Genomic DNA, 27,886 nt, shown 5'->3' on the forward strand with positions numbered 1-27,886 from the left:
TCCTCCCTGTTTGCTGCAGCTATTTATACTGGTTGCCCAGCTGCAAACCCTCTGCCCATCAGTGACACACCTGCTCCCACTGTGTCCATTCCCCCCTACCCAGGTGCAGACTTGATGAGGGACATTGCTCTGGTGGCCCCAAAGCTGCTTTTCCTTCTTACTTGAATTTCTTTTTTAGTGGGTTTATTATAATTTGCTACTCTTGGAGCCTGAAGCTAAATTTTGCCCAAGATCTCTAATTCTCTTCTGATATGATAGAAGAATCTGAGCTTTATGTGCAGGGATTTCTACCTCTGTAGATGGAAAAAATCATAACCCACCAGCTAAATGACTTGTTACGTGTCATTCTTTGTATGACTTGAGTCAAGGTCTCTTAATTCTTTCCTAATACGAGAGAAAAGTCTGAGATTTACTTGCAAAGAGTTCTGCTTTTACAGATGAAAATCATAATACCTACATTATGCTAGGTATTGTGCAAAAGCACACAAACAGGGTCTTTGAAGTGAATTTATAAACCACAGCCCCCGATGTGTCGCTGGACTCCGGCTCTAATTAACACCAAATGCAGCAACACTCAGTCTGAGGCGGGAGAACCTACTTTGTCAGGGAGCAGGCTGAAGTTTAACACTAATTTCACAGAGGTCATTAAAAATACTGTATCAACCCCAGCAAAGCAGCCTGTAAAAAAATAAATCTGTTATTATAATAGTATAATAAAGTGAAGCTGGCTCCTTTAACCTGGAATTTACAGACCGATGGCTCTTTTCTTCTGACAGCAGGAGCAGAAAACAGCAGCTGGGTTCATCGGTGCTTTTAATACAAAGCTTCAGGCACAGTCGTGAACATGAAATATTACCAGATAAGTCCAGCTTCACGTCAAATATTCACACCAACAGAAATTATGGCAAATTTCCCACATAGTTAACATCTCGTTAGGACTGGAATATGCTCATTGGGTGGTAGTATGAGAAATATTTCCTTCTCTTTACTAAGGGGAAGGTCTTAGGACGGGGAAATCCCTTTCCCTTGCAACTGTTAGAAATTGACAGTTGTTTGGAAATTCAATATTTAGAAGGATATAAAAGCAGTGAGTCCCTCATGTATACGTAGGATGGGTTCTGGCATAGGAGGATTATACGTAGGGAGTAGTCTCAGATGCTTGACACAAGAAAGATTCGGCATCTCCTAACTTAGAGCACCTAACAAGTGCTTCAGCTGGGAGCTCCATCCTTTAGACTCTAAGCAGTGATTTAGTGAGGATAAAAAGCCTTCAAAACATAGTTAAAAGCAGGTTCTAAACTTGATGTCTGTAATTACCCAGTAAGAATACCTTCTTGTTCTCTGTTTGATATGTAGACACTGAGGCAGGTACATCTCAAATAGAAACAGTCACAAAGATCCCAGCGAAAGGAGCTGGAGCTCAGGGACTGTAAAGCCATCACCACATCTACTTAATCCACCATCTATTTATAGAAGGTGAAATGTAAAGCTAATTCTAGTTCGGCTTATTTAAGCTAGATCCCATTCAGTGTTTGAGCTTGGGGAGTAGAACAGAATTATTGGGTGAATATTAGTTCACTAGAAATTGATAGCTAAGTTACCACTGGTTTCACTGGGAGCGGGGTTGCCTGGTGAGGTTTGAATTCTGAACTTCGATGCAGAGAAGATTTTCTGCTCTCCCTGTTGACTCACAGCTCACAACCACATGATCCCAACCATCTGTTTGGTAAACTTTCTGATTGAAGCCTGAAATACTTGAATTCCATCTGCCTTGTCCTCCTGGGAAAAAGCAAAAAGTAGCATTAATACTGTCAAATTCCATGTTTATTTTCTCTCAGTGTGTCCCAGAAAGTTGGGTTGGGAGGGGAGATCCTCCTCTTATCACCCCTGGAACTTCCAACATGGCCAAGTCAGGCTGATAGCGGAGGGTACAATGGGGTTACTCTGATCTGTACGTTATTATTTGTTCTTTACCTGAGGAATGTAAACTATTTAAGGTCTTATGAAAATGCTAGAAGGTGCCTGGGAAGTGCCCCACCAGTTTGAGGCTGTCTGGCACACTGGTGTGACATCTCTTTACTCCAAGTTCTCGTTATTCCATGGGAATGCAACCTGCAGTGGGCGGCAGACTCTAAAGTCTAACATGAAATATTAACAAATGCTAACAAAGATGACTATCAACAAATATCCTGAAGAGAAGGATGAAAAGAGACGGAAAGAACCTGAGCTGTGGATGCTGCTGATCACCTTCCACCTCAATCTGGGCTCCTTTGAGATGTTGCCAGTTAGACAGCCAGAAACAGATACTTCTGAAATCTTTGGTTGTTTTCAAAAGCCTTTTTTCTTTTCACCAAGGATCTCGCTGGCCAAATTTTGCTACCAAAGACACCTTCACACTCTGATAACCTTCAGGTATTTTCGTGCCATCTCAGTCTTCAGATTTTCCTATTACTGGCAACTGGGCAGGCACGCTGTATTAAAAGACTTGATATTTCTATTGATGATACATAGCCAGAAGGAATCTGGATTGCACTAAAGTGAAAAACAATAGAGATAAGCAAAAAACCACTCTCCTCTTACGACTAAATTGAGCAACTATGGTTTGAGTACACAAAGGGAACAGCTCTGTGGTGGCTGAACACCCTAACGTCGCTCATTTTCAAAGCCCGGGCTCGCTAATCAAGCCAGTGAAAACTATTGTACCAGCAACTTAGCAACAAAAGGTTGTGTGTGGAGGAAGGAAATGGTGTACTTGTGCAGTTCTGTATTTCTAAAGGTTTATCAAATCAGCAGAAAGATCAAGCTATCTCTCAGGACCACCGTGCGTCTGCAAAAATACAGGAAGTGCCTTTGCCTGACCTTTAGACACAATCAGAAGATTCCTTGGCAGCGCTTGTTTTTGCAGCCTCTTACTCCACCTCAGGAATGCTTTGGAGCACTGGCTTTCCCTGGGGTTTGGGGAATAGGTGAGAAACATGAGCAGGCAGGCAGGCTGGTAAGACATACAGCATTGCACATATACATTCTGGCAATGATTTCTTGAGTACCCTAATGAGTGAACAGATGGAGATGTCCATTAGGGAAGTTAGGGCTCTCGGAGGGAGGCTGCGTGTCCCGGCACTCGGCACGGTGAGGTGACCCCATCGCTGGGGCGCTGGGCAAGTCCCAGCTCTGCCACCGTCCTCGTGTGAGACACTTCACCTCCTTGAGCTTTGGCTACTCTACCACTTTCTCTCTCTCTCTCTTCATGGACAAAAGATGGAGCCCAAGTTTCTGATTTAAACACTTCAATAAACTAAATTAAATAAACACCGGCTCCAGAGATACACGTTTTCTGGAATAAGAGGTCAATATTGTTTTATAGTGATAAGGATTATGATTGTCACTGCTATGGAGCTGCTTTGCTTTCCTTTTTAGCTAAATTTAGCTTAGAGGCAAAGTTCATGCTTTATCTGTAGGTATGAGAGGGGAGGGAGAGAGTGGGACAATCTGATGCCTTAGAGAAGAAAACTGCCATTTATTTTGTCACATTTTTTTACATCATCATCATCATCTTCATACAACAGTTTCATTGTAACACTTAATACATTTTTTTAAAAAAACACCAATATGACTTGCAATATTATATATATTTTAATATCCAAAAAAGTACGTTGCATATATATAGTAGCAAAAGCCTCATTTCCATGGGTAATTTCTTCATACTTAAATTTTTTTTGCGATTATTGCAGTAATGTTACTTATAAACATCCCAAAAGCACTAAGACCTAAACTTGATTAGCTTGATCTTATTTTTTTTAATATTTTTATTTTTTTCCATTTTGTTAAATAATGGCATCAGTGCTTCTGTTTTAAAGTTATGAGCAGACTATAATGTTCTGGTTTCAAAGCTCTCATCCTGCAATCGGATGCACATGGACCAAATCTTACACCCACCCAGAGTCCCGGAGGTTATGTCTAGACTAGATATTTGTGACCCTGTTAATTAGTTGCCAGTTAATACAAGTTAGCTAATAGGTTGTACATGTCAAGACTCTATAGACATCTGTTCTAAAACACAAATGTTTGTGGTTTACCCTTCTGTTTATGGCACCAAACCGCCAGTTGTGGATCATCAAATTAACATGTGCAAAATTAGAGATGGCTGAGAATTGTTAAATATTTAAAATTGAAAGGAAAAACCCCTAGTGAGAGTTTACAAAAAGATGTTATGAGAAGTATTTGATAATTTTCTCTATGAAGTGGTAAAGATCTTTCCAAAGTTCAAGATTTTTGGTGAAAAAACAATCAGAAAGTATTTAAATAGTGGCTTTAAAATGCTGGTGCATGTTTTCAATCAGCTTCAATGCAAACATGTTAGCTAAGTAGAGTTAATTTGCAGATGACTATGGCAGCTTAATACAAGGAAACAACTCTACTCTAGACAAACCCAGGGAAATCTGGAAGGTTTCTGGCTACTTTGGGGTTCAATTATCGATCCAATTGCAGGACCAAGGCTATTTCCAACAGATACATTACTCATGTCTTACTTGTTAATTTTTTTTTTTTAGCAAAAAGTACAAAGCTACAGCCCAAATGTACAGATTGAAAAGATGTACAAATTACATTAAAAAAAAAAAAACAAAACCCAAAAAACAAAACCAAAACCAACCCACAAACAACTGAGCTGATAGTAAAAAACAAACCTGCATTTGTGACCGAGGTCAACTCGTTTTATTTAATCTTTCTTTTTAAAACTGTGAGATATAGGGAAAAATAACTCTGCATAATTTATACAGTAATTTGCCTTCTGATTTGTTGACCCTTTGGATGACGGTCTGACAAACGCACAGCGTTCGCGAATCGGTAGCATGTAGCGATCCCTGGGACTCTGGCAGAGCTCAGGGACCTGCTGTCATTTATTTTCCTTCACTTTTGCTTTCAAGGAATGTCTGTGCTTGACATTAGGTTACTTTTTGTTCTGGTTTCTGATGTTTCTGGAGTTAATACACAGTCGAATGAAGTTGTACACTCTAGAAAAGTTCCTTCAATGCCCTTTACTTCTTAAAATATACATGTACATATATATATATGAATATATATATATATATATATTTAATTTCCAGTTGGGTGAAAATCCTCTCATCTGCCTTAAAGCTAAGATTCCAGTTGCAGTCCCTTGCAGCCCAATGTCCTCCACTTAAAGGTCAAATTGCCTAACCTCTTCACAGCGAGAAAAAACCCCCGTGTAGTCATCTTTTCCTATGACCCACAGTTGGATCTATGTCTCGTCAAAAGCCTTTGAATCCTCCTTAAAAATTTCTCTCATCAAACAGCTAATTATCAATCCAGGTAATGGTGAACAATCTTCATAATCAATTCCTACAGAGGACATAAGCTTTAAAAACCAAAGAAAATGCAGAGTACTGGCCCAAAGAAGCATCCATCTCTCAGTTCAAGACACAAGAGGCAAAGTTACAAAAGTAAAAGGTTTGATCCAGAAATAACCAATATCCAGTTTTAATTCTTCCCCAGAAAGGCCACAATGATCCATGAAGGGTCCCCCCAAAAAACCATAAAAATCCCAGAAGTAAAGAAAAAAGTCCAACCAGACTGATAAAGGCCACTTGAAGATGAAGGCATCTAGTAATAGCTGCCCAAGTGTGGTGATACATGGGCGTTGGGATGGCGAGGGACATTGGGGTTTGGATAAATGCTTCCTGCAGGGGAGGTCCAATAAGGTGAGGCTGCTCCAAAGAAACTGGATGATGTGACAGGCATAGAAGAAGGGTGCGGGGGTACAAAGTTCACCTTCTGCTGATGGGCGTGGTAAGACGGCATGTAGGAAAGATCTGATGGATACTTGTACATGGAGGATTCAGTGGGATGAGGCTGAAGAGCCTGGGCAATGCCATGGAAGTCAAATTTGTAGGCATACCTTTTGCCATGCACTTTGGTCATAATGTTCTTATCGTAGTAGTATCGGAGGGCTCGGCTCAGCTTGTCGTAATTCATGTTGGGCTTGCTTTTGCGTTCTCCCCAGCGCCGTGCCACTTCATCAGGGTCCGTCATCTTGAATTCCCCATTGGTCCCCTCCCACGTGATACAGCTGGCGTTGGAACTGTCCGACAGCAACTCAAGGAGGAACTGCCACAGTTGGATCTGCCCGCTCCCTGAGAGAAGCAAGCCAAAGAGGAAAGGAAATGACATTGTGTTTCCTGCTTAAAAGCAAAGACAATGGCAGGAAACAGAAGGACTATCTCGATCTTTACTTGGGAACTGCTCCTTCAAGCCTTAGAAAGTCTTACGTAGGAATGGATAAACTGTTCCCAGCAAACAAGTTAGTCAACCCTTTGTTCTGCTCATGAGTTTGAGGTCAGATTAGATTTCATAATGGTCGCCTTTGGCCTTAAAATCTTCGGGCTATTCATAAACAGTGTTTTTTCCCCGAGCATGCTGTTCTGCAAATTTTTGCACTGAATGGTTGACACAGTATATTTCAGTTCTTAATTGCTTACTGTTTACCATGGATATTGTTTTGGATACCTACAGTTTTCTTTCCAGCTGGTGATTTGAGTTACATAAGATTATTTCTTCCCCACACTAGATGACTCCTAGTTTTATTCGGTGGGGTTACACTAAAAGTAAAGAGCCTTATGAGGACATTTCCTTACGAGAATTCAATGTATACAAGTTTTTTTAATTCAAGTAAAATTTTCTGCAGGTCTTATTCCTCAAAGTCAGGGATGGTTTTCTGCAGATGACCTGCTAGGGACAGTCACTACGCTGTGACTTTTGGAGATGTTTTGTGTCTTCTATTGTGCTAGTCCATAGCAGACAGTGGAAAACTAACCTGAACTGCAAATCTGAGAGACCAGCGGTTAAGTCCCCTATAAAACTCTTCTTAGGGAATGCTGGTTTTGGATAAGAACATTCAGGATGGTGGTTTTGTCCTGACAAAGATGATGTCGCACCACTTGCATCACTTTTCTGTAAGGATTTGTGCAAAAGCATTTGTCAGAGCACGGCTGCTGAGGTCAGGGGCTCTCTCAGCCAACCCCAGTGGTAGGGGACAACAGACTGGAGCAGAGGATCAGAAGGAAAGCTAACCCCTTTGATAACACTGAATCTGAAATTTAAAGATAAACTCACCTGGATTGGCAAGACGGCTGCTAGTGGGCCCCAGGATTTGATAGGGATCTAAAAAAAAACCAAAAAACAAAGCCAACAACAAAATTATTTTAAAAATGTTTCATCAAAAAGAAACAACAGTTCAATATTGTTCATTCCAGCAACCAGTTCAAATTTTCACTTTCTTTACTCATACTGCTGCTTCTCCTGGGGCCTGCACCAGACTGGATGTGTTCCTCATTTCTTTTTTAGCAAACAACCACCAATTACTTATGGAATTCAAAACGGCACAGTGGTTCTGGCGTTGGTTTCAGACTTGCCTGCTTTCAAAGATCAGAATCTCTTTGGACATACCCTACACTTACGTGTCAACTAGAAAACATAAACTCTGAAAAAAGAAGTGTGGGACAGTAGAGCAGGAAAAAATCAGGAGCATATCTATTTCTCCTAATAAAAAGAGTGGGACAGCAGGAGAGATTTTCAAATTCACTTGTTAGCAGTCTCGCTTGCTTCCCTCTGAGGTCAATGAAATGCTCACCCAGCTCTCCCTTACCGAAGCAAGGAGAGTGTTAGACAAATGGGAGTAACAGGAGTTTTGTCACTGGCTCCAAAGGGACTGAGTGTTTCTTGAAAACCCACAATACATTTATTAGGAATTAATTTTCTTTCCTTTTTATGGGGCCTCCTCGGCCCTAATCTCTACATTTCTCCTTTGCTTCTCTCTGGTTTTGGTACTTTGGATCTATAGCATTTGCTCGTGGATTGAAGCAATGCCAAAAGAACCAAGCCCCTAAAAAAAAAAGAAAGAAGGAAAAAAAAAAGGATAGAAAGCAGCTGTGCAAGGCAGAGGAGGTGGTATTTCACTTTTCAAAGGCCCCTTTGGGAAACTAGCAGGAAACAGCACAGCTCGCTGCCCAACAGGGTTTGCTTTTGTTATTTGGCTTTCCCTGACGCGGGGGAAGCCTTGTTGTTTCTGTTTGGAGATGCTGCCATCGAACATCACTGCAGCAGAGGTGAGGAGGTAACGAGCAGACGCTCCATCGCTGCAGCAGCTCCGTGCCCCTCACTCCTTCCTGACCTATTACACGGCGTGTCACTGTGCTTCAAAGGAGATGTGACTGCTGCTGGGCACTGCACGTGGCTGGGCTCAAACAAGGATGTTCCTTTTGAATGGGGAAGGACAGTGCAGTCAAATAGAAACCGTTGGGAACAATTGCTGTCACTGCTCAGTCACCGCTACATTATTCTGAGTCACATTATCCTGAGACTTCCCTGTCAGGCTCTGCCTGTTTGTCCTGTGCCCACGACTGGTGCTGCTTGACACATTTATTCACCCAGTTTAGTACAAATCTAATTATTTAACAAATTCTGTGGGGGATAAAATCGACAGTTACCTGGCTGGGGCCGTTGCTGTTCTGTTGTTTTATTCACAGTTTGCGTCCCTGCAACAGGAGGACCTGTAAAGACAGAGAAAGATCTTAAATGTACCAGAACAGAAGAGGAGGAATGAACAGAGAACAAGGCAAACATACAATGAACAGGAACAACAGCGACTGGGGTGGGAAAAGCTTGCTAATCCTAAGAGCTGATAGTTTAGAAATTGCACTATAAAATTCAGAGATTTCACCAGAAATTTAAAAATTCACTGTAAAATGAAAATACGCATATGAGGCAAGAAAAACAAATATGTAAATACTTTATTAATTTCCTGTCTTTTATTGCAACTTAACATCCATTCTAGTTCACATCCATGTTTTGAACAGAAAATTGAATTTTTAAAAATTTATAAATTCTGACCGTCTTCCATGTTGGAACTCTGTTCAATATTTTTTGGAAATAAGAATTCTTTTTTTTATAACAACCTTCTTATCCAAAAAAAATCTGGCTTTATCAAATCAAACATTTTGTTGAAAATATCACGGCCATTTCTATAAATCACTTCAACATTAACATCTGTTCCTTCTCCTCATATCATTTCTCATCACAGAAAACTATAAGTCAAAGGAGAACCTTCAGGTTTAGAACGTGTGTAGCTCCGAAAGCTGCAAAGCAAAGGAAGTAAAATCTGACAGCCAGATCCTGCCGCGTTTATTTGCACCCAGTAGTAATTTGTTGAGAGTCAAACATGTTCCTCTTGCACAGGGACATGTCCCAGCACTGGGAGCAGGGGACAGTGTAGCTCAGGATCAGCTGGCTGTAGTAGCTAGAACGCAACTTTTAGGAACAGGGAACTGATATTTTTAAGGAGACTTCATCCAGAGTGTCCTCTGAATTCAAAGACACCTACAACCAGTAAGAAACAAGAACAGTTATGTGAGTAGAGCTCTTGCAGTGGGGTCCCTACCTACCTGCTAGACTTTGTGTAGAATCTTTCATTCTGAAAAGTAGGAAGAAATGCTCAGAAGCTGCCCAAGCTGTTTATATCTCCCCCTAAAAAAAATTGCACTGGACTACAGGCAGGTGGTTAACACGGAGTCTGTGTTTGCACAGAGGATCTGCTCCTGCCCCCTTAATCAAATGCTGAAAGTATTAAGAGGTTTGTGTCGTCATCTTCAATACATGATCCAAGAACAGAAGTATTTGTCTCAATTTCTATTTCTTTTAATAACATAATTCTAGCTCTTATCTTACTATCCCCAAATCTTCCTCCCTTCTGATGCTCATAACACGAGGCAGCTGTGCCTGTCTTCTCCCACAGTCTCGTTTTGACCTTCTATTGCAGAATTTGTGATGCCCATTGCCCCAGCTTATGCCAGAATTCATATTACTGCCCCATCCTGTTCTGACTGCATCATAAGGGGGATCTAACAACAAAAGACAACAGGCACAGAGGGGTTGAAATCAACTCTTCCCACAAAAAAACCTTGCAAGACTCTAACTTTGTATCTTGATCCCAACTTGCTCGGTATTATATCTATTATTTTTCCTCTCCTCTGCTCTCTTGGTCCTCTCAGAAAGGCAAGAGGATGTAAATAAAGCAGTTGGGATTAATTGTTTGGGCAATGCTTGAGTCTGACACCTCCAAAAGAAGACCCCCTTTCTCTTATCCCAAGATGACAGAAGGCAGCAAAGGAGGATGAGATGAACACTTTTGGTATTTCACAGAAAATAAATGGTGACTTCAAAACCCAGGGAGCTGAGGACTTGACAGGCACAATAAAGAAGCTATTTTAAGGAGGAGGAAAAGGGGAAAAAACATCTTCTCAAGTGAAATTCAAAATACCCCACTGCCCATGCCACTGGAAAGGAGCGAGCACTGCCTCGTGCCCCGTTGTGCCGCAGTGGGGCTGTGCAGCTCCCTGTGGAAACATCCCAGGCACTTGCACATTCCTCCCGGAGCTGGGAAAGCCGCTGCAGCTTTGAAATTACAGCCTTCGAGTTATTGGCATGAAAAGGAAAACAGAGAGGAGACGGGAGAGGGAAGGGGAGGGGAAGAGAGGGAGAGAAAGAGGAGGAGGGAAGAGAAGAATGGAGGGGAAAACAGAGCTCGTGTAATCTGCCTGGTTTTATTTTTATTTTAGCTATTTGTTTTTTTCCCTTTTTACTAGAAACCGCAAACCCCACTGCAAATAGATCAGACTGAAAAACAAACTGCTACGGTTTCAGCTGAGTACAAAGAGTGCGATGGGACATCTCTGAAAGAGGGAGGTGGCAGCCTGTCCCCAGAAGGGAGCCCTGTCCCCAGAAGGGAGCCCTGTCCCCACTCCCATGACTAGACCATGGTGACGAGACTGGAAACTGGCTCACATCCTGGTGCTGCCAGAGAACATTATACCCAGGCTCGGTCCTCAGCAGTTGGCATTGTTGTAAATAAGCTGCTGTTCGCATGGGTGGCATTTTCCAACGCTGGAAACTTGTTGTGCAAATCTCAAATTCTCTCTGAGCGCACCCGGAGTTTGGGCTGCTGCACTATCAGCCACTGAAATCAGGAGAGCAGAGCTGAGGTCTGAAGTAACCACTGGCTTTTCCCATGTCCTCCTTGCAGCCAGGCTCTGACTTTCATTTCTCCCCTGGGATGTCCTTCAGAAGCATTACAACTACAGCTATTAGAGCAATGTTTTGGGAAATATTTTGGGAAAAAGAAAAAAAACAGTAAGAGTTCTGCATTGAGAGAGAAAGGCAAAACCTCAGAAATTTCCACTGATTGAGACACTAATTTGGTTAGCTCAATCAAAAACAGTTTTGCCATTGTGTAATTTTAATTAAAATGCCACTTAAATGGTGATCCCATTAAAAAGAAAAGTAGCAATTAATTTTCCAATAGAAAAAAAATCTTTTCAAATTGGGGAAAAATATGCCTTTCCAAAAGGTAGCAGAACTCACTGAAAATGTTCAATTTTCTCTGATTCTTTTGGGTCAGATTGTTGACCAAAGTGAATCAACTCCTACAAATGGGTTGGTTGATTCAAATGCATCAGCATGTTTTGAGTAAATAAATAGGCCATCATCTGGATAGATGATCATCTTCCTCTTCTTCCTCCTCCTCTTCCAGATGGAGAAACTTTGGCACAGAGGAGGAGCCTGCTCTGCTCACAGTCTCACAAAACCAGTGTAAAATGGGGTTTTTGAATCAATAAGTGCCACTATTACAATCGGATGTGCTGACCAGGCTATGGGCTGCTTGGGCTTTACAGGATCAAGGCTTCCTTCTCCAGATAAATTTAGCTAAACCTGGTTAAAATTATTCCAAATCTCTCTGAATGGGTTTTTTTGGAGCGTACATTTTTGATTCTATAGTATGGATTATACAGTAAAGTGTGGGCACATAGAGAGGCAGCCACACTTGTGTCAGGATGAGATTTAGCTCCGAGTGTGACTTTGCAATGGCAAGAAAGGTTAAATATGATAGTTACTGCTAATACTCCAGGCATTGCTATTGAAACAACGTGTTCACTCAGCTACTGCAAGTTTCCAACTCTTTCTCTCCCTTTCAAAAAAAAAAATTCAAATCCACTAAGATATTTTTGTTTTGTTTTCACAAAAATCCGTGCAACGTGAAAGAACCACACCAGCCCTCCCGGCTTCCAGACCCAGACTGTAAAGGTGAATGTGTTTAAAACAAAATGGAAAAGGCAGAGCCAGGGAACCTATCCAGAGACTCAAGTTTCTGCAAAAACAGTATCGTTCCCAGGACCTGACGCCCAGTGGCTCGAAGAGATCCTACAGAACTCCAGCCAGACAGTTAGTTACAAGGAGACTCTTATCTATCATTAAAACCACTTGGATTTTACACCAAAACTTGCTGCACTATGGAAAGTCAATTAAAAGACTTGGACTAAAGTTCTCTTCTGGTGTAAATCAGCAAATAACTCCGGTGAAGCGAGGGACAAATTTATACCAGTGAAGGATCAGGTCCCCAGGTCTGCTTTAGACTTAAAAAGCCCAGTGGAACAACAGTCCTATGACAAATGTGTGCTCAATACAAAATGGAATTAAAGAGCAGAAAATAAATCATAGATGCTTTCAAGAAATGTCATTCTGCAGCTGTCTGGTTTATGTCCAGAAATTCCCCAGAATGAATGCATACTCTATTATGAGTGAGGTAAAGGATATTAATAATGCTTTGCACTTTCACAGCACCTTTCAACTAAGGATCTCACAGCTTTGCAAACATTCACACTCACAGCGCGCCTGGGAAGAAGGTTAAATATCGTTTTATTTATTTACATGCATAAACGTGCTCTCCTCAGGCTTTAGCTGCCTTCTCCAGACAAAGTGGCTCTCCCAAAAATCAGCCCGTGTGGAACAGACCACGTAGCATTGGTCTCTGGATTCTTTCTAACCTTGGTCTATACTTTCTCACCTCAAATCTCCCTCAGCTCCTACCTCACCACCCTCTGTGCCATTTGGAAGTTCTCATCCTCTGCTGTGCAGCTCCCTTTTCAAAGCCTGTTGATTGCTCTGGAATTAGATGTAAATCAGAAATCATGCAGCAGTGAAAGAGCCTGCTAGGCTGTGCAGAAAGCTGAGAAAAAGCTTAGAATATAGCAAATAGGTGAGATGAAGACTGGGCATTAGGCAGGTTGTCCTGTAAGGTTCAAGAGATGAGCTCAATTATCCAAACCTCTGTGGTTTCTTCTTGTCAGACTGTCTGGTGCAACTTGATGTGGGGAAGAAAGTGAGGAGTGTGTACCAGGGATCCCCTGGTTGAGATTGTGGGACACGGAGGAAGAGAACTTCTGTTCCCCATACCTCTGGATCATTTTTAGTCTAAACAGACTAATAGGCTCAAATATTGCTGGGAGCAGATGGACAGACACGCACAGACTCATTTCCCTAGGAAACTGGGCTTAAAATCCCCGAGCAGATTTCCACACCACAGCAAAGAGCATCCCAGATGCCTAGCAGTCCTTTCAGCTTGAATGCAGGCCAATGAACAAGCCTTTAGGGAATATGTGTTTAAAATTTGATGTATTAGAGAGCAAACCCTCTCTGATAAGCTTTAAAAAGTTCTTTAAAAATATATATATATAAAAAATGGTGTTTTATAAATCTGAGAGCTTGGAATGGAAGGGAGAAGCAAGAGGAGGGTTTTTAACTGAACAATAGGCTCACAGTCCCTGTGCTTCCTGAGCTGCTGGGTGAGCGCTGACAGCCCCTTCATCCTGCCCTCTCCAGAGGAGCTTTTTCAGTCGAAGCAGATTGAGGCAGAGTTTTGTGCTCCCAGCCTTGATAAGGTTTTCCAGGAGAACAATGGGCACCGGGTCTTTAATATCCTCATTTTTCAGGCCTTTTTGTTCTAGGATAGATACAGCGGGGCTGGGTCATTCATAGACTAAATATTTTACAGCCACTCGAGGAGAATCTTATTTGAAATGCCATCTCTGCTGGCAGAGTGCCCTTAATTACAAGCAAAGCTGGGAAGGAATAGCACGGCGTATTTCTCGTATTCATGGCATCGCTGGCAGCAGCAGCAGCTCTTTTCCAGCCAGGCACTGTCTGTTTTATGAACTGCTGGGGTTCACTGTCAAGATGCAGAGTGACTGGTCTGAACATTAGCTCCTTCTGTCAGACTCGTGGGCAGTGTCACGCCTGGGTTAACACAACAGCCATGAGACTGCACGTCCAAATTTAACAGTGTCCTGAAATGTAATACTATAGGTAAGGCAGAAGTGTCCAAACCCTGAGTTCTCCCTGAGTTAATGTTATCCCCAGCACACTTCCCTTGTGAGGAGCCCTGTCACACAGCTCAGCGTGGCTTCAAACCTCCCAGGAAGTTTTCATTCCCTGAGACAAGAGATGGAGTCAGAAGATGACCTTTGGACTAGATGAACTTTGAAGGTCCCTTCCAACTCAATATATTCCAAGATGTCTGGGGAAACACGTGTGCACCAGATTTGTGGGGACATCTAGATTCCCCAGCACAGTAACAATTGAAAGAGCCCATCAATCTCTGCCTAAGGGAGCTGATACCTCCAAGGAGATCAGGAAGCCAAAGGATGGAAAGTAGCTTGTCCTAAGCCATGGGTGCAGAGCCAGGAAGAAAATAAAGGTAAATGTCCCAAGTTCCAGTGAATTATCTGACCTCTTACTAACACTGCCTCTGTTTCCCTTTGAAACACACCGGCAGCCTTGTTGGCTGAGAGGAATAATAACAACAGTAACGACTGCAGTCATTTACCCATCGTCTGTTGGATTCCTCACCACAACATCTTGGGGTGCTTTATAAAAAAAGGTCAAATGACCCCAGTTCACATGATGGAAAACCCCCCAAACCTGAAATGCAGAAGGAACTGCTCCTGAATACACTTATTTGGTTAGTGAGCACTATATTGTCAGACGGGACTTGGCCATACAGATTTCAGTGAAGCAAATCAAGGGAAGGGGAAGGAGAAGGCTGCAAATTTGAAGCAGGCTATGGGATCCACAAGATTCTCCATGCAGAACACAGTCTGGTTTTTGCAATGAGTCCTTCTGCTTCAGTAGGAAGAAAGGATTCAGGCTTGGTGGCTGGAATTTAAATTAGCTTCTCTAAATGGGGAAAGCAGAACCAGGTGTCCTAGGGGATCCAGACTTGTGATAACTCTAAGTGGTCACTTGGGGTCTATTTTGCGGCGACTACTTTTTAGGGAGAGTGAGAAAGGAGGGCATAGGACCTCACTGCTTTTCCTCCCAAAGTGAGGTTGTGTGTGGTGGCACTATTCTGGTATCTTGGAAATGTCCCAGCGTAGGCGCATGGGAACAAAAAACACTCCTGCTGCAAAACCAAACACGTAAGCAAGGCCTGCCAAGCTGCTGAACGTCCAGCCCTCACACTCCCGTCATTTACCCTCCTGGAGATCACATTGAAGAGGTGGGGTTGTGTTTAAAGCCAGTTGGAGAGCAGAAACCTAGACTGTGGGTTTCTAGAGGGGCAAGGAAGCCAAAAACACCTCCAGCTCCTCCTTAGAAACATTAGAATTGTTTTAAACGATGGCAGCAAACATAAAGGTTGTAGAGTCTGTAAAGGTTCTTCCCAAGCCCACTGTGGCTCCAAGTAAACGTACTAAATGTTCAATATATACAGTGCAAAACCTGTACATCGAGGCCTCAAAATCTCACCCACGGTATCATTTGAATTACTTTTCAATTTCCTATTTCTGTTAATTAAAACAATTAGCCATATGTCAGGCTGTATGTCATTCACAGCCAGTGTTACTATGACTGTGCTCGTGCTTACATAGGACTTTCCAGGGCCTTCAAGCACTAAACTCATTTATTTCTGCCTCAAGACCTAATATCCTGCTCCTTGCCCTAAAGAATCACCAGTACAGGGATCATCTGTGGAATTAAGTAATTCTAAGTCTCTCCACTAAGAGGAAGCAACTACCTGAGAGCAGAATAATTTCAAAATAACTTCTAGTCTACATTATCAGACTATTCGATTATTTCATAATTTAAAAAAATATTATCAAACATCTCTAAATTGTTATTAACCTCCTTATAAATAAGAAACTGACACAGAGACCGAAGTCCAGGCTTGGAACAACACTGGCTCGACTCAAACCAAGTGAGAAGGGACTGACTGCTGGATTTACATACGAAATCTGTTGCAGAGCATGGACATAAAGAAGAGATTTAACTTGGGGAATCTCTGAAAGTAGCTGAAAGCCTGGTTATGTTGGTTATGCATTGCTACCCTTATGGAAATACAGATCAGAGCCATCAAACATTCCTGATTTGACTCCTATTCTAGATCTGGAGCCCCCATCACAAGAGAGACCTGGAGCAGCTGGAACAAGTCCAGAGGAGGCCACCAGGATGATCCGAGGGCTGGAGCACCTCTCCTATGAGGACAGGCTGAGAGAGTTGGGGCTGTTCAGCCTGGAGAAGAGAAGGCTCCGGGGAGATCTTATAGCGGCCTCCCAGTACCTGAAGGGGCTACAAGAAAGCTGGGGAAGGACTTTTCCTAAGGGCAGTTAATGACAAAACAAGGGGAAATGGGTTTAAGCTGAAAGAGGGGGGGTTTAGATGAGATATGAGGAAGAAGTTCTTCACTGTGAGGGTGGTCAGACACTGGAACAGGTTGCCCAAGGAAGTTGTGGATGCCCCCTCCCTGGAAGTGTTGAAGGCCAGGTTGGATGAGGCTTTGAGCAACCTGGTCTAGTGGAAGGTGTCCCTGCTGCTGGCAGGGGGGTTGGAACTGGATGAGCTTTAAGGTTCCTTCCAACCCAAACCATTCTAGGATTCTATGATTCTATGATCCAGGGTTGGATTAAAGGACTGTGGCTGAAGCCCAGTAATTCCCAACAGGATCTGGAGCTTAACATAGTGCATGGACAGAACTAGGATTCAGGATTTCCACAGGGGACTCATTCAGCTTGCACAGGGCAAGTCCCTTCTGAAGCGGGTCACTCCAGCTTGGGATCTGTGATCCCTCTCTCTCATTAGCCTGGCAGGGTGATGTGGAGGAGAACTCTGCTCTGCTCCCCAACTCGGAGGGGAACTCTGGCCTCCAAAATTTGGAGTCACTCCCTCCCTGTTTGCTCTGAGCTGCAGGCGACAGCCCCCAGTTGTGTGAGTGAGGCTAGAAAAATATCCCAGAGCCGTGCAGCGCTGGAACTTCCTGATTCACGTCTGAGTTACCCTGCGCAGCGCTTACAAAGACACGTTATGGAGAAAAGGAGGAAGTAATGAGATTTTTGTTGTTGTTGTTGTTGTTGCTGTTGGGTTTTTTTAATATCAGCAGCAGAAATCCCAATGCACAGTGCATGAAGACTGAAGGATGTGTCCTAAGAATCCCTCCCAGAGGCAACTTTGAAAAGCAATCGCTTTCCAGTCAACATCCACATTACTGAGCTACGCGGAGCTGCAGACACGAGCAGCCACACGCAGACAGGCAACGCTACTGAGGAAAAACACAGACACACAACTGCGTGTTCTGAGCGTACGTACACACACATCCATCCAAAACACACAGGCACAAAATATGCAAGCAGCACTGTGCAGGCACGGGAGCACGCAGGGAGGTAAAAGCAAACAGTTAACCTGCTTGCAGCCTGCGCTTATTGAAAAACACACAAATGCAGAAGTGAAGAAAAAAAAAGAAATGCACGTTGGCAGAGAAAAAAAAAAGCTTGAAGCAGCAAGAAGAGAAAAAGGGAAGGGAACACCCACATGTGCAGCCGCTGCAGTGAGTGTTTTTGCAGCATTTACCCATTTCACTCATTATCAAGAAACTAATTGACTCTTGTCTTAGGAAAGAGTCAAAACGCTTCCAAGAACTTTTCACAGGAGGGACTGTACCCCACCAAACGTGTAACTCCCCCCCGCAACATGTGCAATAACATTGCTTGCAGTGCACCCTAGGCAAAAAAATAATAGCTCTTTTTGCTGGGAGAAAAGGAAGGATAATGGTTACTTAGAAAGTGCTCCAGACAAGCTGTCAGGTTGAATTCAGAGAACTGGAGTCTACTCTGGGACAGCGCTGGCTCAGGGTGATCCCTTGTGAGTTGGGTTTCCTGCCTGCTACAGCTTAAAGACAACGATTCTTTGTTTCCAGTTTTTCTGGTGAAAAAACACACGCCTGCCTCTGAAGAGGGTCAGGGAGAAAGCAGACAAAACACTAACTCTGGAATTTCAAAGGAAAACAATTAAAAAAAAAAAAATAAAGAAAGAAAGAAAGAAAAAAGAAAAATCCAAGAGTGCTAGCTACTGTCTCTCTTGAAATCATAAATCCTGGGGTTGGTCACAGAGTTGAAATAAAAGAAGCACTAAAAAAGCCTCCCCCTTTTTTCTGCTGTGGAGCTAAAAATGGGCTATTTCATCACCAGGCACACAAATATCACAGACAAATGTTTTTGCATGTACAGACAATTAAGAGGGCATAAAGCTACAACTGCTTTTTCTCTGACACAACTAAGATTGGAGGGTTTATAACCTTTGCTGTGAACAAGGGGCTTTACTAACACACTTGAAAGAGAGTTTACTGAAACTGGTCAATATTTTTCACATGACAACCTCTTAGACCTGAAAAATGGCCTTTTCCAGAGAAGAAATTTAGGCAGGAATTTGAGACTATTTTCTTGTGGGAACTGTGCTTATGCAACCACGCTGCCTGTGGTCTCTTGGCCCCTCTCTCTGTCCGATCCCCCCAAATTTTTGAACCTTAAAAAATCATTTTTAAGTCATTTAAAATCCTTACCAAATTTGACAAGTGGGAGAGGTGAGTTTTAAAGAGTTTCTACCGATTTAAAGGCAACTGCTGGGGAAAGAGCAGAGAGATTATGGCCCTGAGAGCGAGAAAAGCAGCTGCACAGACTCATATTTTGTTAGGTACCAGGGAATTTGCATGAGAGAGATCTTATTAATGCTCCAACATGAGGAAACTCTTCTTTAGGGGCTCAGAACATGGGTACAAAGCCATGAGAAAGTGAGTTTCAGAGCTCACCGATTTGTTTCTCTTCTAAATTTGCCAACAATTGAACAAACCACACAAGCAAACCCACCTTATACCCAAACATCCTTATTGTTCACACAAACACTTCTATAATGCAAACATAAACATGGGATAACCACAGACTACAGCTGTAAAATTAATCTCCTACATCCATGTTCATTTACTCACATACAAATTTCTTCCCTCTTTGAAAATTCAGGTCGCACATCAGTTTTTCTTGAGTTCTGCTTGAATTTAGGTTGGATTTAGGAGACTTTGGGCTGGTTTATGACTGTTCTAAATGAGCTGAGCCTGAGGTATGCAGAGGACAGTGCTGGAGGATAAAGGCTTGTGTTGAATCCAGTCTTTTAATCAAGATTATACACAACCTACAATCTGGAAGCAAAATCTCTCCACTAAATTCTGTGTGTGATGCGTAGGTGTAGCTTTTATCAGCTGAGCCTTCCTCCATCCTTTTCTGCCACCTCCCTGCACAAATACCCACCTCACTGCGTGTCAGCACATACTACTGAGCACCACGTAGACCACAGCAGACTCTACTACACGTCTGTTTAGACACATGTAATTTTACACATCAACACGTCATTATTCCTCCTCTTTGCAAACTGCCAGCGTTATCCTGCTTGAGTTCAAACCCTGCACAGCAGTTAGGTTTGTGTATTATATCTGAAACACGTGAGTTATGCAGACCTCAAGTTTTTAAAGTAAGTATGGACTTTAAAAATGTGTTGGATTGAGGCCAGAATGCTCACAACCATACGAGGGACAGCCCTTTGGCCTCCTAAATGTTGTTGTATGTGAATATATTTTCCATTTCCCTATGGAAACCTACTTAAATGACACCATTCTGAAGGCAAGCAATTTAAAATCTCCATGGATTTGGTCAGATAATGTGGTCTCAGATTCTTCTCCCATGTCTCCAGTACCTACAGTAGGTCAGTAATTGCTTCAGTCACAGAAAATGAAACAGACCATCGCTCCAGTGGAGCGCTGGGAGTCGGACACAAATCTTTCCATTCAGCAATGAGAACAACCTCGTTTCATTTTCCAGAAAATTGTTCTCTAGCCAAAAAATACTGGTGATTTTCATTAGAGCAATTTATTTCTCAAAGGCAGCTGAAGACAATTTGTACCAATGACGCTAAATACCATACTTTTGAGTGTTTATGAGGCCGAGAAGCAAAGAAGCTCAGGCAACAAGTCCTTTGAATGCGACGAGGTTTCTACCTATCCCATCTGAGAACAAAATGCATGTGTGCTTTGTGCCCCAGCGTGTTTCTGCGATGAAAGTTTAACTCTCCTCAAGCAGTGCTACAGGTTCTTCTCTATGGAAAGCTATTGCAGGAGAGAAGTGAGAGAGGAAGAAAATAAAAGGGGAAAAGGGAGTAAACTGCAGCTGCAACCAGCCAAGGCAGTTTTGTCTCCAGAGTCACAGCACGAAACCCAGTCCTGCGACAGCAGCGCTGGCCTTGCCGGCGTGGGTCAAGTGATGTCCTGTGCTCCTGGATGACACTGTCCTTGCTGTGGTTCCAGAGCAGGCCCTGCTATGTCTGTCACAAGTTTGGAACATAGTAGAGCCATATGCTGGATCTGAAACGTCTGTATCTGTGTAGCAGCCGTAGCTTTTTTTGCCATGTTGGTTGTTTTTTACAGTATGTGGATGGAATATGTTGTATAAAGCATAATGCGTATGCAAACCCCATGCATTTCTCCCTGGAATTTGCACAAGCAGGTTATTTGCATTAGCTATGTGATCTTAGAGAATGTGCAAGAGAAATTACAGGAGGTGTGAAGAAAATAGCATGTTTTTCCTGTCTCTAAAATATATTGTGCTATTTCATCAGCTCCTCCTGCTTTTGAATCCTCGAGGGAAGGGGGTTAGAAAAAATTGTCTGTTTTTATTCACAGGCATAGAGGAAAGAAATATTTAAAGGATTGGTAGATTCAAGATGTATTAACATAAAGAAAAAATGTTTCATCTTTTGAGAAGTTAAGGAGATGAGAAAATACTTCTAAAAAATAATGATTTTTAACCTGAAATTCCTGTTCCAAAAGAATATCATCATCTTGAAGCCAGCCCCTTAAAAAGCCTTAAAAGGAAGCAAGGAAAATCTTGTTGCCTAACAGACTAGACCGAGGCTGAGGAATTCTGAGTCCAGTTTTAAATACATCACAAGTTTCTTCTGTGATATTGGACAAGACACTTCACTCTGCTCCTCCAATTCCTTATCTGTCAGCCTGTCATGTTCACGTGTCTCTTATCGTGTCATCTTATCTCACAAATGGTATTTGGAACATGAATCAGTTAGAGTAGGTTGAAGTGGGTGGGTTTATCCTAAAACAGTGTTCAGACATCAAATGAATGCAGAGAAAATTTATACATTGGAGGAAGAAATGGAAGAGGAATAGATGGGATTTCAACATTGCTGTGCTAGTTCTTAATTTTTATTTGGCTGCCCCATGGGTGTGTTTAGTCCTTTATTGACACACGATGAAAGTATCATGTAAAGTTAAAAATGCCTAGCTGACAGAAGTCAAATGCAAAATTCTGTCAGCTGCATTAAAGAAACACACTCGAGGGCAGTAAAAATGGAGGGAGAGGAACATTTTTTCCCTTTAATTTATTTCTGCCTGAGTGACTCTAGGCCCAACTCACAAAGTTAAAGGGTATAAAGAATTCAGAGGACTGCAATTTTACACAGAACATTTCTCTTTAATAAAAATATTGCAGCTTTCTTCCCTTTATTTTTAGCAACCACCTGGCTTGAGGCAGAAAAAGCAGTCTTGGATGTGCGTGTGTGTTTATGGGGGAAATTGTGGAGGAACACGTGCCTGTGTGTCTGCTTTATTCAAATAGGAGCAAGCCTAGCTTTTAATAATTTTAAATACATGACTGTTAGCATCAAAATAGTCAGAGAAAAGCCTGGATGGCTTTGTCTCTGTAATGTACCATGTTTTATCAACTAATGCCTGTCTCAGAAAGAGAGAACTGCGTGCCAGGGAAGAGACAGCTCAAGTGGATAGTTATATGCTGGACAAAAAGAAGCTGCTGTAAAAACCAGCACTAATATTGTGTCCAGGGTCCAAGACAGACAGATGTTGGAGATGAAATGCCACGTGGTGCAAGGAGAAAGAAGTGTTGGCTCTAAGAAGAGTGTTAGTCAATGAAGCAGCCAGACACACCATGCAGAAGCTTGTTAAACGTGTGATCTCACTTTGCTGTAGCCTTTCAGTGAAATGGGGGGAGTTTTGTCTCTCCCTCTCTGACTGCTTAAAGAAAAGACTTTCTGCCTTTCCCCACTATTCTTTGAAATGCAAACTTGTGGCTCATGATTAAGCCAGGTTCTCCTGAACTGTTTATAGATGAGGTAAGGAAACTGCCTGGGCAGGAGAGCAGGCTGCTTCTAGGTGGGTTATCTCAGATGGCAGACATGAGACTTCACACTTTTCCCAAAAGCTTTTCAAGTGGAGGAGCTGAACACAATTCAGTGAGCAAACCAATGTTCCTGCACATACACAAAGGGGAAGGATGACCAGACTCAAGGCTCCTAGTCCCTTCTGGACGTTCAGAATTTTATCATGACAGAGAATTCAGGTTTTCATTGAAAATAAGAAATAGGACTGTAGCTGCAGTACCTGACTGCAGGATATGCAAACAACTCAAAAGCCTGAAGATGCCCTGAATGTGTTACTAACTTTTAAACTACAGGGTTTCTAAACTCAGTCTACACGATCAGAATTTCTAACAGATTAAAAAATTTGGGATTGCTTGAAAAAGAAAATAAAAATGCTCCAAAATGAAAGTGTCAAAAAGATACACTTGGTCTTCCTTGCTGGTTGAAACTAGCTGAGAGATTCATGAATTATTTTGAAAGATCTGAGTGGCCTTTATTCAATAATGGAATTTATTGTGAGAAAATGTTATCCTTTCAACTATGAACTCACTCAGAGAGAAATAGTGTTTCAGTCCTTGCTATATATCTGAGATTTCAAACTGTTTCACATTTAGAACAGAAAATATGCCATCAGTTCATCAGCTTAGTAATTCTGAGTGTCAAAAGGACAGATATACCTCTTTTTTTGCCACAGTGTTGGCTGGAGAAGCAGAGATGTGATTTTCAGCATGGATAGGGCTGCAAATTACGAATTATTCTGTTTTATCCATGCTGTGCATGCATAGCAGATCCGTACATTTCCCTGCCAAGGATATTATATAAAAGATCTAGTTTTAACCTAATCAAAAACATCGTGAGAGCACAGGAAGCCAGGACACTTATATTGCAAAAGACTGACCTTCTTTGGTGGCAAGACGTGAGGAAGCTTCTGTGTGGGATGGCGTGTTGTAGACCAGCAGTGAGCTACCTATAAAGAAAAGAAAAGGAGTTATTGCAGTTTGAACACACTCTGCCAGTGGGGAACCATGCAAGCAAGGTAGAAAATACTATCACTGGGGTCTAAAGATCAGATTTTTCAGACAATTGAGCACATATTTTCTACGATGGAAATTAAATTGGTACACATATGTAACTGTTTCTCCACTTGCAAATCAAAATAAAGACATTTGCCTCCTTCACTGAGTGCCTTGATGTCCTCCATTGAAAACTGATATAAAAGGGTGAGGCTGTATCCTACGTTTGTACAGGTACAAGGTCTATCACAGCAGAGTCTCCAGAAATTACTGTGGCACAGATTGTATTACAGGATAAGGAAGAAGCTTTTCTCTCTAGAGCTGTGATAGAGAAATGTCCTGTTTGAGGAACATAGAGTAGAACTGGCATTAATTGCACTGTCAGGATCTGAACATTTTTAGAGTGTCACATGCTTGGTTTTGGGCCAACAGCTGCAAAAATCTCTGGTGTTCCAGCATCTCCCATACTTTGTGGAGTTTGAAAGTAGCTTTCTTGGTTCAGAGTGGCTATTCCATCCAACCCCACTTGAAACAAAACTATTGGAGAGACACACAAAAAAGAGCTCATTAGAAGGGTCTTTGTTTTGCAGCCTATGGTGGAAATGTTCCTTTCGAAGCATTTTATTTTGATTCTCCTGCAAAACTCCTCTGGAAATGGAGGAAGAGGCCCCGTGAGCTCTTGGAAGCCAGCATGTAATACACATTTCATGGTTGTCTAGTTAGATGTGTTTAACCTACATAATCTTCTAGGCTCACCTTTCCTACAGCTAAAGTTGCCACTGCATCAGGAGGTGATGTTCTTAACAAGGCAGAGAGCCCTTTGCAGGGACTGATGATGTCAACTGGAGCAGGGGAATGATCTCGCCCTGGACGAGAAGCGCTTTTACAGACACTTTCTGCTATTCAGATCTCCTCATCCCTCTATTCAGTGAGATTCTGTCCTATTGATCAGTCCTAAGCAACACACAGTATAGATTTCTGTATGTTCCAGCTGCCCCTGAGCATCTCCAGGCTCTTTGGCAGAGCTGAGAACACCTCTTTTGCAGGTACTATAATGCTGACTGATTAGGATCTCGTGACTAAACCGTGCAGTCTCCACATTCCTCTAATCCACATGATCCCAAATAACAGTGACCTCACTTGCCCCTCAGTAGTATTCACAGTATGTCTCACTTTCCTGTGAGAGCTGAGGATTAGGCAACTCACTGCCAGAAGTAATAGCCATTGCAGGTGCTGGATCTTATTAGCTTTGTGTTCCTATGGATTTATTTTCTTCCTCAAATGCAAACAAAGCCAAAGACGTGCACAAGCCAGCATGTAGACAGAGGTAGAAGGTGTTGGAAAACAAATCCTACTCATAAGGAGTGGAGGATGGATGCTACCAGATGCTGCAAGCCAGGGGATGTTTCAAAAGATCAGGATGGATAACGTGGTAAACTAGGGGAGAAAGAGTTCAAAGGGATCCCAGGGGTACCTTGACTGTGAAAGCTGCAGATAGCCAAAGTAATTGTCTTAAATATTGAGAGAGATTGGCTAGTCTGCTGCTGCTGCTGGAGGAGGGATTGCAACAGCTTTGTCCACCTAACTCAAGTTTTCATCAGATGGTTTCTGGCTTTGGCATTTCTTTTTTGTGGGGAAACTCACAGAATCACAGAATGTCAGGGATTGGGAGGGACCTCGAAAGATCATCCAGTCCAATCCCCCACCACTTTCTCCTTTTCAGGTTATTTGAAGTAGATCCTGAATGCAACACCCAGCCTAGCTTGCCCCAGACAGGGAAGTGCTGGGGAATTCAGAAACACGGTTTTCTATGACTAAATAGGCTGCAAATGCCTGGTTACACTGGCTGAGGAGGTGGGGGTGGGGTGATGAATAGCACTGAACCAGCCTGTATGATCAACCTATAGCTACTTGAAGCTAAAAAATGCAGCCCAAGCCACTGGAAAGGGACGGCGCCTCCCCCAGTTTAATTGCTAAAAGTTCTCACCTTTGCCCGACAGTCTGAGGTTTCTGGTGGGAACACCACAGAAAAGGAAATGTGTTTCCTATTAAGGGTTTTCAATGAAGGAGGAAAAGAGAGAAAGCCAGAGACACAGATCAGGACAGAGAGAAGCAAACAGACAGAGGCCAGGCTGCTCCCTCCCTTACTTGTTCTTGGGCAAAACTTTGGCTGTGATGAATTTTCATTTTGTTCTGATCCCCCCCACCCCTCACTGGGTCAGTGACAGCTCAGATTAAATCAGCTCTTTCTGGAAACACTGCTATTATTAATAAAGTACAGGGCTATTCTCCTATAATTAATATACAGCATGTTAGCTTATGGGTCCCTCCACCTTTTCCTTTCTTCTTTTATTTCCCTTGCATTAATTAAAGAGGAAGATGGAAAAAGACTGAAAAACAGAGCAGGGGAGTTTTTTCCCTATAAAGCCGTCATTTCATGAGGCAGCTCATCCTTCTGAGATGCAGGAACATCCTGGTTTCACAATCTTGAAGTCTATTTAACCTGGAAGTCTTTTTTTTTACCCTGACCTTCTGGAGGCTGTGTGGCCTTCCCTCCACATCTCCTGGTAGAATCAGGGTTCTGCTGCATTTAGCTGTATAGTTTTGTTTGGCATTGATATACAACTTGAAATCACAAAGCAGTTTTCAGTTTCTGCTTCTCACCACGGTCTCATTCTTTCCCTTTCAAGGCTCTTTTCTTTTGTACGCACCACAAACAACCGACCTCCCATCACTAGTGAGGAAAAGGACAAGAGGTGACAGTTCAGGCTTCATTTGATGTTCATCCCAAAACATAGCATGAAAACATTCAAACCTCCCTTCCCACTGCCCACTGGCTGACTGGAGAAGATTCACCAGGCAGACTGTGTTTGAAAAAGATGTCAACACAGCAGTCAGTCAGTCTGGAGTCCGAAGGTGCAGGGGGATGAATGAGAAGAAAAGGTCAAAGCATGGCTTCACAATTTCAGAGAGGAAACTGGAAGAAGCCCTTAAAAAAATTGTTTGGGGAAAGAGGATAGTAAGTTCCCTGGAAAAATTATTGGGGGGTGTTTTGAAAGACTCCAAAGGATAGAGGTGCACTGCAGAACTGGGTTCTGCGAGTCTGAAACCTCCTAAAGATCAGAGACATCTGAATTCCTGAGTGCTTCAACAGGTTACAGAAACAGGAAACAACTGCACGATTCTGATCCAGACCTAAGTTTTGCCTGAAGAATAAAGGTGCTGTGATATGACTTTGGTTTAGTCTTGACTCTATTAAATAGCTCACCTGAACCTTCTATCTCCAAAAATAAGATTGAGCTTTTGTTGAGGTCTTGCAGATGTTACTGGTTTATATTTTTTTCAATGTGGACTCAGATGTGCCAAAATAACGTATTTCATAGGCAGTTTTTAGGAGTCCAGAATGTTGAAAACCTTCTGAGGAAGCTAATTTTCAGGGGGACTCCCTGCCTGGCTAGCAAACAGGCTCAGAAAGGTCAAATCAGCTTTGTTCCTTGGAAAACAAACAGCAAAGTTTAGGATTCACTAGTCATCACATATCCAGCTTAAAATCCTGAGAGGACAAACACCTTTCAAGAGAGAGACTGGGCTCTGTAGCCTAGCCTGGACTGCAGCCCATAGATCTGTAATTCCCCAAAGTTCTCCTGTGTTCTGTTGCCATCATGTATTCTCCATCCTAAGCTTGAACAGAGCTGGATGTCTCTGTAACAACCAACCTTACGAAAGGGGAAAAATCATGAAAAAAAAGACCATCTCCCCATGGCACTGAGCTCAGAGGCTCAGCACTAAACATCCGCTGGAAATCAGTCTGGAAAAACAATAAGGTCCTTTCGAAGGCGTTACTCCGTGAGGGAGTTAACCAGCAAATCCAGAAACCAGACTGTCATTAGGCAGCGCTCGGAACAGCTGCATGGAAAGGAATGCTCTTCAGAGGCTGCCCGGCCTCCACTCAGACAGGAGCTTGCTTTAATAAGGACAGCACTCACATGACGTCTTAGAACAGCCCAAGGGGTTGAAGAGAGAGAAATTTATAATCGTAAAAGCTGGGGAGGGACTGGGATTGAATTCTCCTTTCGTATGCATCCACGTAAAATTGGACTAATTTGTCTGAATTCACCAAAGTCGCTCGGGTTTTGTCCTGGCTTCACAGCACAGAAATCATTGTAGGCATTCCTTTGGCAGAACATTAGATTTTTATGATGATTATTTAACTGAGCATGCATTGCAGCAGCACTCAAATGTTACAACTGCTTTAGGGCTCCATTGTGCTGGGTCTTGAGAGACAGGAGAGACAATCCCTGTTCCACAGATTTGCCATCTCAACAGATAAGACCAAGAAGAAGGCAGGATTACTAGCTCCATTTTACAGAAAGTAAAACTGAAGTCCAGAGGAGCTGAGATAAAGCTTTATTCCTCCTAATTTCAGAAATTTAAAGCTTTATTCCTCCTAATTTCAGAAATTTAAAGCTTTATTCCTCCTAATTTCAGGA

At 42.5% G+C, this 27,886-nt stretch overlaps 1 protein-coding gene across 2 annotated transcripts in view; it reads right to left on the reverse strand.

The window, feature by feature from the left end:
- Positions 1–3,612: 3,612 nt before the first annotated feature.
- Positions 3,613–27,886, reverse strand: part of FLI1 (Fli-1 proto-oncogene, ETS transcription factor) — a 39,639-nt gene continuing 15,365 nt past the window's right edge. The window contains exons 4-8 of one of the 2 annotated variants that reach the window (XM_010166832.1): positions 23,282–23,350; positions 9,852–9,914; positions 8,505–8,567; positions 7,132–7,179; positions 4,663–6,152 (exon numbers count right to left, since the gene is read on the reverse strand). In XM_010166832.1, the coding sequence (XP_010165134.1) occupies positions 5,623–6,152; positions 7,132–7,179; positions 8,505–8,567; positions 9,852–9,914; positions 23,282–23,350 (773 nt within the window). In that variant the 3' untranslated portion in view covers positions 4,663–5,622. Of the gene's footprint in view, positions 6,153–7,131; positions 7,180–8,504; positions 8,568–9,851; positions 9,915–23,281; positions 23,351–27,886 lie in introns of both variants that reach the window. The other variant, XM_010166833.1, reaches the window with a different exon arrangement.

Source organism: Antrostomus carolinensis, unplaced genomic scaffold, assembly GCF_000700745.2.
Source record: "Antrostomus carolinensis isolate BGI_N321 unplaced genomic scaffold, ASM70074v2 scaffold21994, whole genome shotgun sequence".
NCBI classification, from domain to species: domain Eukaryota; kingdom Metazoa; phylum Chordata; class Aves; order Caprimulgiformes; family Caprimulgidae; genus Antrostomus; species Antrostomus carolinensis.